At 43.0% G+C, this 14,805-nt stretch overlaps 1 protein-coding gene across 2 annotated transcripts in view; it reads left to right on the forward strand.

The window, feature by feature from the left end:
- The window catches only part of LOC118506937, a 58,017-nt gene that overhangs the window by 36,081 nt on the left and 7,131 nt on the right, over positions 1-14,805 (forward strand). For both annotated transcript variants that reach the window (XR_004905574.1, XM_036044755.1), the window contains exons 5-8: positions 87-289; positions 5,178-5,205; positions 8,509-8,593; positions 8,697-8,903. Coding sequence is in view for 1 of the 2 variants with exons in the window: in XM_036044755.1 (XP_035900648.1) it covers positions 87-289; positions 5,178-5,205; positions 8,509-8,593; positions 8,697-8,903 (523 nt within the window). In the remaining variant the exon portion in view is untranslated. The remainder of the gene's footprint in view (positions 1-86; positions 290-5,177; positions 5,206-8,508; positions 8,594-8,696; positions 8,904-14,805) is intronic.

Here is a 14,805-nt window from a genome sequence, read left to right on the forward strand (position 1 = left end):
TCCACATGCCACTGCAAGCAAAAACCCAATTAATCATGATTTCATTTTACCCCGCCACCTTGTCGGGTTCCCTTTCTTCTTTGTAGGAACCGGGCCGCTCATCACCTGCCGGGAAGATTCTAGTCAAAGAGGCACCGGAAATGCTTGCGATTGCACACTGGACCGGTCAGATACCGCGGCGGCCCCCTCTCCCGGATGGCGTCAGTGTGTCGCAGCTAATCGCGCTCGGGTCGCGCCGGAAGCGCTCCAAAGTGTACTGGATGATTGCGAAATCGGAAGAGGAAGTCAGGTAGGTGGTGGAATGGCGGACTGGCTGAGGATAAGAGCGAGAGAGAGCGAGAGAGAGAATAAAAAGGAACAAGAACACGCGTTCGGTTCGGTTTCACTGCGTGGCATTGGGTAAAGTGGCTGGGAAAAGTGTCATCAAACACACGTGTCACATTTCAAAATTGGGTACGTTTGGTATTGAATGGGAACGAAGCTACTGAAGGAGCTTTTGAAAGGATGAAAAGGATTTAGGATTTGGGGATGTGTGAAAAATTTGCACCACAAATAGTTTTAATAATCAATTTGAATTTCATGTCACGCTTGAAAGCTCAGCACAGTTGACACAAGTTTGACGCACTTCAGTCCGGATGCTCGGCCGTCAACGGAAAACCTCTTCAAATTGCATTGTGTGTGTTCCTATCCCTAGAACTACTAGCACATCAAGACCTAGAATAGGTTCTGAAAAACATTTCTGACTTGTTGAACTGCTGACGACGTGGTTGCTGGCGGTTACGTTCTTCCACGTTCCTGCCGTAGTTAAATACCGTCTCTCCTAATCACAGCGCATCCTACGCAAACAAAACTTGCGCAAACGGAAACGCCGGATACAAAACTAAATATTCATCGCGTCCTGTGCAAACTGGAGGGATTTTGCCTAGGATTTACCGTTATGCCTTTAACATAATTGAAATATTCGCTTCCCCGGTACCTGGTCGACGATGACACGGTGGACCACTGCTTGCGAATATGAAATCTACAGCACTAGCAACGTTGCTGAAGATTAATTTTCATACAACTCACCTCACGGGAAGGTAAAACGGGTAAACGGTTTTCAAACAAACGGTGGCTCACATTCACGCGCGGCGTAAATATTCGCATGAAAAGCGAACGAAAGGAATCGACCCGACTATCGCTTAGCCGTGAAATGAAGAGCACACAATAACGAACGCTGTGTGAGTCCTACGGTGCCGATGGGATTCCTTCGCTCCCCATGACGCAGCAAGGGGTCGACTGAATTTGTTGACATAAATTAGCGATAACATGTTCGTCCGGCAACGCTGTCATTTCGGCTCGACAAACAAGCCAACAAACAAACAGCTCGGCCATTGCTGGCTGGTTCATCGTCATCGTAGCACCACCGGCCGAAGCGAAGGTGCCTTCCGTCTGCCGCTGGCTGGCGTCGATGGCACCGTTGACCGGTGGCCCCGGGTGGGCGACAAATATGCGAAAACTAGCAGCCGAGAAACAAAAGATCGCGCGCAAATACGATCAATGAGATGATACGGAACGGCAAAATTCTATTGCTGTTTGCCCATTATGTGACGAGAAGCGTTTGCACTGGTGCGGTAATTGTCACACCAGACCTTCACGCCTGCTATACGTTTTACGTCGCACGATATTCAATGCAACCGGATCCGGTAAGCATAGTTTGAGCTATCTTAGGTGCAAATGAGGCACATTTCAAGGGTAATCAATTGCAAACAGATAACATTAAAAACTTTTGCTTGACAGCAAAAAAATCTTTGGAAGAGAATCAAGACTAGCTACGATGAAAAAAAAAAACATAATTTATGTATTTTATATATTTCGGAGTCTTTCATCTATATTAAAGCTTATTTTAGTAAAGTACTAGGCGCCTCCATCATGCAAAGCACTGGGCGTCTCCATTAACGGATAGTTTTCATGGAAGAAATTTCAAACCGTTGCAAATGCAACAGACAAAACCCCCGTAAGAAATTGATTCACATTCTAACACCTGCTTCGTATCGGTGTACCAAATTTATTTCATGTAGCTTGATTACACACTGCAGATTAAAAATCTTAACGTCTCGCTTTCTTAGCGTTTCAGGTTTTTGCTGTCAGATTAATAAAAACAGTGAAGAAAAACCTGGCAAGGTAGTGAAACAAAGGTGACATTTCTTTCAGCTCCATTTTTACTACATGAAATTTTTGAACAGCGTTGAATGTTTTTTAAATAGTTCAAACATTTAACCAATTGATAAACTCAAAGAGGAGTGTTCTTAAAACTATTTGTAACGATGCGATCGTAAAATTTGCTTCGTAATAAAGTATCAAACTATCAAGCCTTTCCAAAACCCCAATTCCTACCATTGATGCGCCAAGCCAAATCCGCCAAGTGATACCACCAAATACCATCCACAACGCACTGCCTTGTGCCCTTCAGCATCGCTTCACCGTATGACGCACTTCGAAGCAATCGCGTCGTCAGCCGGGCACGCAATTAACTTCTACCGCTCGAACCCGGATGATTTTGTCATTCCAACACGACCGTCACTCGAATGGCCAGAAGGTCAACGCGAACGGAAAAGTTTTAATTTCGACCCGTCTTCCCATAATCGGTCTCAGCAAACGCCACCATTCGACGAATAGCCCTCAATTATCCAATCGTAACTTGCACAAAGTCAAAAGTTACCGAAATTATATAAACTTTTCCAACTCGTATCGTCATCGTCATTCCGGCTAGCTAAGATTAAGCGGACAATGCAAACTGGTTGGTTAAAGATCACCTGCAGCCAATCTAGCGTCACTCATTCTATTGTGACAGTTACTAGCTATCGGATCGCTGAAGCTTTAGATCATTTACAATCGGATACCACAAATGTCCAGTTTAGTGCGTCTTGCAAAACAATACACTCAACGTGTAACCGATGCTGGACAGCTCGTGATCGTCAACGGAATGGATCGGTTCATCGGTTTCTTCTCGTGGGATGTCCAGCAACGCTTTACTTGGCTCAAAATAGCACTGATAGTGTTTGCGGTCGCATACGAAACCACGGCGATCGCTGCCATGGCGCTGGCCTCCATCAAGGGAGTTTTTACCGAGCGAAGCTTTACGATGAGCTTCGTCACTCTGACCGGCGCCATGTGTATTGTGATGTGGATATCGCTGGCAGTGTTCCGTCGAGACCTTACCACAACGGTTGCATTTCTCCAGCAGCGGCAGAGTGCGATTCACAAGCATAATGCTCCAAGGAAAGCACTACTCGATCGAGTCACTCGTTATCTGTGGATTTTCTATCTCCAGAACATAGCGCAGGTGTTTTTCTGGATCAATCTGCTGAGAGACTGTAGCCCACTGGCAGTGTTCGAGCTGTCCCTGTTGGACAGTGCAAATGTGCTACTGTATCCCATAGCCATGACACTCATGTCGCTGATGTTCATCCATACGATCATGATCGTGTCCACGTTGCTCAGCGGCCTAACGCTCGAGTTTTACTGGCTTGGACAAGAGTTTGAGCAGGTGTTTGCCGAATGTAGTTCGATCAGTGTGACCTGGCACCAACGCTACTGGGACGCACTGGAGCAAAGAATAGGAATGTGCGTCATGGAGCATCAACGACTGCTCGGACAAATCAGCAAGCTGCGTAACAATTTAAAGCTCTACCTACTGCTGAATCTCGTTGCCGACTTTTCGCTCATCACGTTCGCCGGCTGTCAGATGGTCATCTCGAGCGAAGGATATCAACACTTGTACAGCATACTGGCCGCACTGACCGCCTGTCTGAACATGCTGAATTTTGGTGGATTGTGTGATTTGCTCAAAATCCAGGTCCGTAGTGGTGGTTCGGATCAGTACAGCTATCAGTCTATTAATACATCTTCCCTTTTAATAAACACACACATCTCGGCTCGCAATGCACGCAGGTCCATGCCATCAAGTTTCATTTGTACAGCTCCCAGTGGACGGATTACTTGCGACCGGTTTCGGGCCCACTGTACCAACGCTGCCGCCGGATTCGGTCCAGCATACTCATCGTGATGACACGGGCGGAGCACGAACTGCGCATTAGTTGCGGAAGCGTCTACGATATGTTGCTTGCCACTTGCTGGGCCGTGCTGCAGTTCAGCTACTCCGTGTTTACACTGCTGCTGAGCTTCTTCGAAAACACACCTCGAAGCCAGTGAGGAATATGTTCGAGGGTATCTGGAAGGATCGCGACTCCACCGGCCGGCCGACCAACCAACCGACCGGTCGAGATGTTCATGCATCTGCATTAATGAGCCCGTTGTTTCTCTATTTTTAGTAGAAAGGCTTTTAAGCAAACGAGTGCCAAAAATAAACACATACCAACTGGAACGACCGAACGTACGAACGAACGGGCACGTGCATCCCTGTGGAGCACGTGTTGAATATAGATTGAAATTTTATCCACCTTGCCTACGTGCGCGAGTAAGCACATAGGGTGTAGTTTTCATTCATGCCGGAACGCTCTCACTCTTTCTCTCTCGCCAAAACTAGCGCAACGTGAGGTGTGCAAGGTTAATCACCAACCAACAGTAGTGCGTGAAAACGTGTCTCTTTTAGTGATAAAGATGGCTACCCCGAATACTTTGTGACATACGAGAAATCTTCCTTTTCTTATCACACATTTGCACTCTGATAGTTAAAGCTAGGCTTGAAACATTTTGAATAAATCAAAATTTAAGTTTTGGAAGCTCTAAGATCCGAAAGATGGATATTAGCTTTACCCAACGTGGAGCGGTTGTATCCATTTCGATCACACATTGTCCTGCATCCCGGATTCAACAGACCATTTATTTTACAATCTTTTGCTGTCAGTCGTCGGATCCCACATCCCGGGCAAACCCACATCCCGACTGACCGGAACGACAAGAACGGCAAACGCAATTCGCTTTTGCTTTTTCGATAAACAATTCGCCAGTCCCAAAGATCTATCCCTGGGAAAGAAAAAGCTCGTGGCTGAAGAAAAACTGACGCAAAAAGCAACCCATTGTTTGTTGACTTTACCCTACCCAATGCCACCTAGCCAACAACCTAACGGCCACGTTTGGCCACTATCTGGCTACATTTTCTACGCCCATCGACGGTGGACTGTTTTGCTCATCACAATTTCTCACTATCTGTGTTTTTATCTTGGTTTTCACAGCGATTGGATTGCTGCCATCACGAAGACGGTAAGTTTGAATTTTTGCATCTTGTTGATTTTGTATATTGCTAGAGCTCGCTTTGCTCCGCTGCGCGCCGATAATGGCGAACACAATCGGGGATCGGAATGGAAATTTTGAGATTGATCTGATTAGTTCTTGATAATTTTCGAAAAGGTTCTACTATTATTTATTATTGCGGTTGTGTGTTAAAACAAGCGTTACGAAGCGTTACTTTCAGCTGACTTTACTATTTCTGTTCGATTGTAGGGTTTGGTTGAGTATTTTTAATTGGAGTGTTCGATAAGTTCATTATTTTATCAATGTATGAAAGAATACTCCAAAAACCTAACTCCAATTCCCAAAGCAAAATGATAGTCAATTAAAGATCAAGCTGACACAATGTTTCCCACATGCCCATCATTCTACGAACGCCTCAACCTGTGCGCTAAAATACGCTTTAGTTTGAATATTTGTTGACCTCTCGTTAACCTTTTGGCCCGTGCAGGCCGGTTGAATTCGGCACCATAAACCTCACTAATCCAGTTAACGGCCCATGTCAAACGATTGCACAGAAGAGGGAAGGAAAAAAATACCACGACGGGAAAGAAAAACCACCATCAAGCTTAATTTCGAATGAATCCATTTTGTTGTGCCATTTCCGATCACTCTCATTTCCTTCTCTCCATGTTCCATCTTCTCGCATACACACACGCATTCACGCAAACCTTTCCACTGCTGGCTCCATTCCATGTTCTTCAGTTAGGCATCGTTTCGGGTTTGTATCGTTCCCTCTAGCTTTTCACGTGGAGTCTCCATACAATCGTTTCTAACCTATACCAACCTTTACTAGCATGTTTGTGTTAGCTTATACCTTAGGAGGTAGTTTCGGAATATGGATTCAGAATATGAAACTAAACTACCAGGAATTTGATTAATTAAATTCTATTTTACGATTCAGCAAATCGTGACATTTCCAATTCCACATGTTAGCTATTGTAGCTATTTCTCTCAATTATTACAAATACTAAAGTTTCCTTCTAAAAATGTCAAACTTTCCAGTGTATTTTATCTCGACGGAATCAAGGCAATTAAAGTCCATAAATGAAACGTTTAGGGACTATTTTATTAGCTAAGTAATCGGATGATTTCAGAGATATTTTGTATAAAAATGTGACATCCTGAAGGATCATGAAAATCATTTCACAAACAAATAGTGGAAGATCTCCCAAGAGATAGAGTAAACGGCTTCAGGGGGTTTTATCTGTTACATAAAGTGAGCTATCTGACAAGGATGTTCTTGTTGCATGAATCTTGAAGCTTTCTTTTTCTTGGCCCTAAAAACCTTGAGAGGTCTCGGCCTGCCATGTCTGGCTTTCTGTGACTTAATTTAACCCGTAGCAAAGTCATCAGCCCTTTGCACGAGGAGGCGGTTTCGAAGGGATACAACCATACAAGAAAAAAATAGAAATTGCTCGAGCGACTTAGCCATGAAGTTAATCTGAACGCCAGAGCACGGAACTATCTTTAATGTTTATTCAATTGATTGCTTCCCAAAGTTTGGTCACTTGTAAGGAGGGAGCTTTGCCATCCTCACTGGATGAAATAATGTATAGTTAATATTAATTTCTCGACAAGCCAATACAGAAATGTAAGTGTGGCAGATTGGATGCAATCAGATGTCTTCCAAAGATCTCAATTATAATTCTAAATAAAGGAAAAATCGTGGTAGCAGTCGCCGATAGCCAAAGCTCATTGTAATGAACAGATCCTAATTCTTGTTCTGCTTCTTCTTCTTCCATGGCACTACAACCTCGGATCCGGAATTTTATCCGGATCTGGATACTCCGTCATGTCCCATAATTATTGTAACTATCATTAAAATAATTTGTCTTCAAAAATATATTTAAAAAACATTTTTGGAATTAAAAAAAGGCCTCTAAATACCCGGTGAATTGATTCATAAGTTGTATTATCTTATTTGCTTATATCATACTGTTTTTCTTAAATAAAGTGGTCAGAATCACTGAGCGCTTCTAGAGTATATATTATCTTAAAATCGCAAAAAAATGTCGTCTAGTTTTACAGACTACACTAGATGTATAAGGAAGAGCATTGACATCGTTGAAGAAAACTTTACTCATTAGACTAAAAGTTTGGTTAAAACACCTTCCTCACGTTAAAGCATGTCAAAAAATAATAAGCCTAACGATACAATCTAACGCTGAAAAATTGATTGATTCTTCACAACCTACGCACAGTATCCTTCCATCTGTTATTCTGTACGAAAAAAAAACATATTCCTGCTTTTAATTAAGATTTATTTGATAATTTTAACACCTACCTGCAGGCTTACCCAAATCGCCAAACCAGCGCGAACCTTCTGATACCCTTAAGGCGATACCTTTCTCTTTTTATATTTCTCTCCCGCCTACCGAAACCGATTTCAAGTAAACCTAACCAAACAAAAACAAAAAAGTAGCACTTTTGTAAAGGATTAAAGAGGAAAAAAAGCATCAGCTTCCAGCCACCGACCACCAGTGTGGGTTTCCAGATTGCTCGCCCTGTTGCGTTGCAGACAAAAAAAAACAGACCGGTTACCGACCAACGGCAACAACAAAATGAGAGGTGGAAAATACGATTTGATGAAACAGATACCCCAGCTTTTGGCATTACTTAGTCCCGTCGCTCACCCGTTTTCCACCCCAAGCTTGTACAATGGGCGAAAGCAAGCAAGCAAGTACGCGCGTAATCAGGATTTACTTGCAGGTCGGACTGGCTTTTTGATAAAGCATTCAGCCGCATGAAAGCCTTCGAATGGAGGCGCCCAGTAGCCGGACCCGGACCTGCCACAAAACCCGGTCGTTCTTTGCCGTGCTCCACCTCCACCTCCCTCCCCCCCTCCAAAACGTCCAACAACTTCGTCCATTTTGTCGGCCCACGCGCAACTACGCAAGTACGCACCGAGCGGTGCTGGCACCGGGAGCACCAATCTTCGTTAATTCCTAATTGAATTTTTCCTTTATCTTTCGTATCAACCCATTTTTCTGTTGTTTTCATCGTTTAGCCGTTTGGAAACTTATTCCCAAACACCGAGACGAGGGATTGTGTTTCCATTTCTACACCACTTACACAGACACACACAATCTTTGAGAGTTGTTAAATATTACTGATACCTTGAAGACACCATCCCCGGTTTGGATGAAACTGCGTCTTGCGTTAGATTTGTATCGTTACGAATCACATTTTAATTTCGCGCAGAATAAATAAATGTCTCGTTACCTATTTACCTTATCAATCAAACGTGTTTGTTACCGGTTTCTCTCTTCACAGCTCCCGCCACCACCGCAGATCGAGCTGGTTGTCGATAAACCGCACCTGATGGGTGTGCTTCGAAGACCGGTTGTACGGATACGACGTGAGTGTGCCTAAAACCAACAACCGCTTGGTCCGATAAAAGTCCAAAACCATATCAATACGGTGTAACATTTTTTTTTCATTTTGTTCTTTCCTATTCACAGCTGCTACCAGCTCGGAAGTGTCGGCCAGGCGGAAAAATCGGCACACCATCGAGCACAACACGACGAAGGTGAAGGGCGAGGCAGCCGTTGCAATCCTGAAGAAGAACGCACAAGACAACACGGACCCGAAAGGTTCGCTGGCGTGTGCGCTGCCCTGGGGCCATGGATGGGGTTGGGCGACCCTTCCCAATGGCATCTGGAGCGGTGGTAAGTAATCGGCTATAAACTGAGGTTCTTGATTATACTGGATGCTGAGTCTTCACACAGCATTTATGGTCCCAGTACCTACATACATGGCTGCCTGTCCAAACCTAATGGAGATCTGTTAGTCGGGTTCTAGAGCATTGATTCTGTGAATGATTTTTAGTCCAAGATGTATGGAAAGATAGTCAGAAGTCGCCACAATGATGATCTTTATGAGTGAATCAGACTTTACTAGCTTCGGTGGAATGGTTCTGTCATGAGAATGGCACTGAACCACCCAAAGTCTTTTTGCTTCCGAGCTTCCGAAATGAAGTTCTCTAGAAAGTCCACGATATTGGATTGATAGATGACCGCACTAGACAGTATCAAGAATTTCTGCAGCAAATCAAAAATCTCTCTTATCAAATTTCAAGAAGCCATAATTTACTCTACCATCCTTCCAGTCATTGTTAGTCATCCATCCCAGCTCTGTTTGCTCTCTCGAACATGGAATCTGATCGCCAAACCGACGTTGTGTACACGGATGTTGGGGTCAGTTACTGTCTTGGTTTAGGTCCTACCTGAGTGAGAGATTATACAGAGTTAAAGAGTCTTGTCGTGTATGACTGATTCCTTTGTTGAATCCTCTGGATTTCACCAAGGAAGCATCGTTAGTTCTCGCTTTTATTTCTGTTTTTGGTTAAGGTACTCCCTTCTTTTGCCTACCAAGTTGTTTTGCTTATTACGTATGATCTCAAGATTTTGCTTCCTGTGACTTCTCATGCCGATTGTTGTACTCTTCAATCCGTTTTAAATTCTTACTCGGTTTAGAATCTTGTCCTGTGGGTTTCTAAGGCTAGAGACCATCGAAGAAAGACATATCAACCATCAAATTACATGAACATGATGTCCCTTCTCTCCTATCAGCCATGTCTCTTTACACCCTTCCCCGTTCGCAATATACCTCCCTTGTATATCCTACGGCTAGAACCATCCTCTTGTACGAGCTCTATTGTCCAGTGAACATTAAATTTTATCATAAAAAATATATGGAATCCATACATTTTAAAGAGTAAACTTTCAAAAGTACAGAACTTTGCTATGACTGCAAGAAACCCTAGGTCTGATTGTTTCAGGCTCCCGAAAAAAATATTGTTTAGACTCTAATCTCTTGACCAAGACACCAGGTTTTTTCCTGGCCTTCTTTGGTAAGCCATCTTGGGTAAATAGAAAGGTTAACAAGGAGAGAGAAGCTAGTAACCGAGGATTTTTTAAAACCCACTGCCTGAAAGTTTGAAGTTTAATTTTTAAAATCATATGAACAGTGTGGAAAACTTCTTGCCACGGTCTATTTAATAATTTAGAAATTTAACCATCGCAAAATACAACGAACTATTTACAAATATGAAGAGTTTTGAGATGGATGGTTAACTTTTTCGTGTGTGAAGATTCTTACTTGATCTATAATTCTATCGCACTGTTGTGTGATCTGAGGCAGTTCGTCATACATTTTTCACTCATATCCACAATCAACACTGTATCAAAATGTTTCTAAAATCAATCACAATGCATGTGTCTAAGCGTTGAAGTTCCTTTCTTTCCCGCCCATTGTTCTGTGAAACATTTTCACTTAAGCTCAAGCGTAATTTGTTCATTCCGTCGAATAAAATCAATTTGTCACTCAATTGAGCAACAAAGGCTAGGCCGAGAACCGAGACAGAAACAAGAAAAAACCAGCCCCCAAGTGACGACTTCAAACGATGGTTCCCGGTTGGTACAATCTGGCCTTCCTTTCGCCCCTCAAGGCACCCGCCCTGTTTGCTGTGCGCCGTTACAGACTCATCGATGTATGAAAATTGATTTCTAGCATAGAAAAGAGAATAAATTGAATTCGTGATGCCTATGCCGCCTTCGCAGCCCGATATGTGAATCAGTCTTCTTCCTTCACCAATCCTTGCAGCAATCCTCACGACCAATCGTTTCCGAAAATTGAAACATCGTTTGATCAAAAGCAAACCATATGGGCGATACCGAAGATGGCGATGATGATGATGATGATGATGAATGACGCTCCCGTTCCTGAGGCAGGATTACGTTGATCGTTCTCATATCTCTCTACAAATCGCTTCATTTTGTTTTATTGTACTGCAAATGGCACACAGACACAAAATGGAACGAGTTGGGCTGGAAGTGGAGGCTTTGAAATCACCGTTAAATGAAAGCAATGAAAGCCGAAACATATTGAACTGCCACAAAGCACTCCGAAAGCTCGATCGAATCAATCGATAGCTCGCCAAAATCAATGCTTGTCTACATCGCCGTACAAAAATCATTACATCCGTAGTCGTGTGAGAGGTTACATTCGATTTTTTTACTATTTTTCGAACATGATTTCATCCCGTTCATTGTACAAGCATTACATTCCAGGTCACCGAGATGGATGGAGAAGGGATATTCCGAGACAAGCTGAAGCAATTGCGAATCAACGGCAGCGATCGGAAATTAATGCTTCCATTCAAAATGGTTCAAACATAGCCCTGTTTTCCCCTTCACATTGAAACCGATTGTCAATCAGTGAGATGAGTTCGCTGCTCGCTGATTTTCAATGCAAGTATAAATACACGCCGACACGGTCACGGCTCTTGTTAAACAAATGACGAAAAAGGGATGGGAAAATAAGAAACTTGCTGATAATTGAAAGTGATTTCAGGCAAAAGGTTACAAAAGTAATTGAGAGAAGTTTGTTTTTATTTTTTGTTAAGACTGCGAAATATAAAAGCTCACCTCAGATCAGGCAAGGATAGCCATTGGGATTTTTTTCTCCAATGTGGTTTTAATAACCAGTTTCCAGCAATACGGCCAGGTGCTTCCTTTTGAATAATAAAAACAGTATCCGATCCCTGAATTGGATGAGGATCAAGCGTCAATCAATTGCATTCTTGTCAGCACTTTGGTTACGGATGTAGTACTACTCGTTCATTGGTGCGTGTCCTGAAAATCGGATTTAAGGGCAGAAATATCCCGATCTCAGTAATTGGTCCTTGTCGCAATTTGTTGGCACTGTTAATCTTTACCATACAAACACATTATTGTTGTTGCCATAAGTAATACAATAACCAACTCCTGATGTAAAGTTGACGAGTTGACGTGCCAAGCTACGGGTTTTCAGCTAGGACTGACCTGGTCCAGACTCTCCTACATATCCTTCACTTCCTGCATGCAACTAGATTTATTGATATTGCGTAGTTGGGTAGGGGAGGCCCGACGATAGATGCGACAATGGCGTCGGTCTTCACACGGCAGGACCGGAGTTCATATCTCATCTGGGCCGTTCCCCCATTGTGAGGACTGACTATCCAACTATACGGTATGGCCGGTATAACCTAAGAGGTTGTTATTCCAAGAAGAAGAAGAAGAAGTTGGATAGTCAGCCCTCACTACGAGAAGATGGTATGGATGGGATTTGCACGATAGTCTCGCCTTGTGAAGACCACGATTCTACGACCGGTACGCCCAAAATCTTCTACACTAATTTTGACAACGGATTCTCATGTTGTCACAATAAATATGGTAATTAGTACAAGCATTTTGAAGATATTCGTTGCCAACGTATAAGCCAAGTACTACATGCCCTAATTGCTGTACATTCAACCATAGAAGCTCCTTGTTAATATCGGTATGATCCAGCCATTATCTGACATTTAGTCCTCAATGGGAATAATCTAAGCCTACCACTACCACCGTAACCATCGATTGTAACATGCCAAGGTTTGTCACTTTGTACTTGGCATTGTCACGCAATCGTATAAAAGATTTAACATTTTTTAAATAAAATTATGAATTTCTACAACATCTCTTTCGGACCTCTGCTGAAATGCCTTAAACATAAGTTTCGAACGATCGTGTATATTGTTTGAATAAAAAATCTCAAAACGAATGTGGGATATTAAAAAAACCCTTTTGAAACAACTATAGGGAGTTAGCGAATAATAGTCCGTAGCTCCTACAATTTATTTTTATTTTTTTTTTATTCATAAAGAACGGCCTGGCCTCTTGCTAGCTCCTACAATTTAATCGATACATGAATATAAGCCAAAAGCCTCTTTCAAAACTATCAAAACAGGCCTTATTCATGAACTTCCCTTTCCTGATACTCTTTAAAATAATAGACTATCTTTGTGATACAGGTAAAACTGCAAAAAATTATGCAACGGATTTGATTTGGATCGAATTGTAAATTCAAAATGTTTTTTTCAAAGTATATCCACTTGGTCTGCCTTACTTTAATTACCTGACACATTGGCCTTGGCAATGGTTATTAAGTTAAATTTCTAGTTTTTGTGAGCCATAGCGATAAGGTGATTCTCTATTTGGGATACTGCTTGAAAAAGGTCCTCCAATAGGTTCGACTTAGTTTCCACCCATAGCAAAGTAGTCAGCCCTGCCGTACGCGGAGGCGGTCTGGATGGGATTTGAACCCCGGTCCTGCCATGCGTGAAGACCGTCGCCGTTATCGTCTCGGTCACCGGACCTCCCGATTCAGGTTAACAAAAAACAAGAGTCGCTGCTGAGGACCATATAAGGTCTCATGAATCCACGATTCAAACATCATACTTTATTCCTGGATGATTGTAACTGTTATGACCAACACTCTGACCCATGAATCCAAGTTTTTCAAAAATGAAACACCCTCTTTTCGAATGGTAGTTTTTTCCGAGCCCGATTCCAATTTAAGTGGTTATTCCCATCAATCGCCGCGGAGGATATGTTCATTTTCGTTTCATATTCCTTCCACGCAATTTTATCTTAATCATTACACTCTGTGCAATGACAATTTCAAGTCCAAGTTTAAGCAACAACAAAACGTTGCTTTCAAAATCATTAACAAAATGTGCACAAACAACCATAAACAGCCAATAAACAACAGCGCTGTGACCTGCAAAGTTTGGTTAAATTATTACTCAACTTATCTATCTAAAAACTTCAGCTTCAAACTTGCCCAAAACCTCACGCGACTCTCACTCACTGGCCACAGTAACGGCTTCGCATTAAACCCGGCTGCCGAATGCTGCACGTAGTAATTATTTTGGCCCTGCGCTAATAGCAAGTCAATCCGAATTAATGTTTGTTTTCTTGGCATCATTTCACGCACCGCCAATTTTCCTATCGATGATACTGAAACTGAATGCCAGAGTCCAGTGTCGAATCGAGGCAGCCCATAATAACCCGTCCAACGGCCGTCGAAAGCGCCATCATCCGTACGCTTCTCGGATCGTGAGATTGGCCGGTGGAAAAACTTTTACCACTGTTTTCTTAGCCATTTCCGGCTCACGGGGGATGAATTATGTGTCCCTTTGTTGGGCGCCGAACTGTCACCGGGTGGAATGAAACTTTGATTGAATTTCGGATAGCCCGAAAACGATATTGCACAAACTTTTCGACCGCTCATCATGAATCTTCACCTCGGTATCACGCCGGCGTTCTGTCTGCCGCCGAACGCTTTTCAAGTAATTAGCGACAGGAAGTAGCATATTAATCACCTACCGGGTAAAGGCATGGAACGCGACCGCCTCTGCCATTTGTGAAGCTCTTTATTCTTTTTGCCGAACACTTACTTTCCCTCACCGAAAGTGAGACATCACTGGCCGGGATCCAGCTCGAGCAGGAGAGAGACAAACAGTGCCGAACGGTCTTCATGAAAGGCAGTAAGAAATGGGCTGCATGCGAACCCAGACGTGATAAAAACAGTCTGTATCTCATCATTGTTTTTCCATACTCTACCCAGCCAACACACGCACACAGCATCTTTCGACCTATTCTTTGTGAAATTTTTCATCCCCCGATACCCTAACCTCTCACTTACTCCCAGCAGTTCCCGGCTTATCACACCCGCCGACTATCATAATGCCGGAAAGGAGAAAGACAA

Source organism: Anopheles stephensi, chromosome 2, assembly GCF_013141755.1.
Source record: "Anopheles stephensi strain Indian chromosome 2, UCI_ANSTEP_V1.0, whole genome shotgun sequence".
NCBI classification, from domain to species: Eukaryota; Metazoa; Arthropoda; class Insecta; order Diptera; family Culicidae; genus Anopheles; species Anopheles stephensi.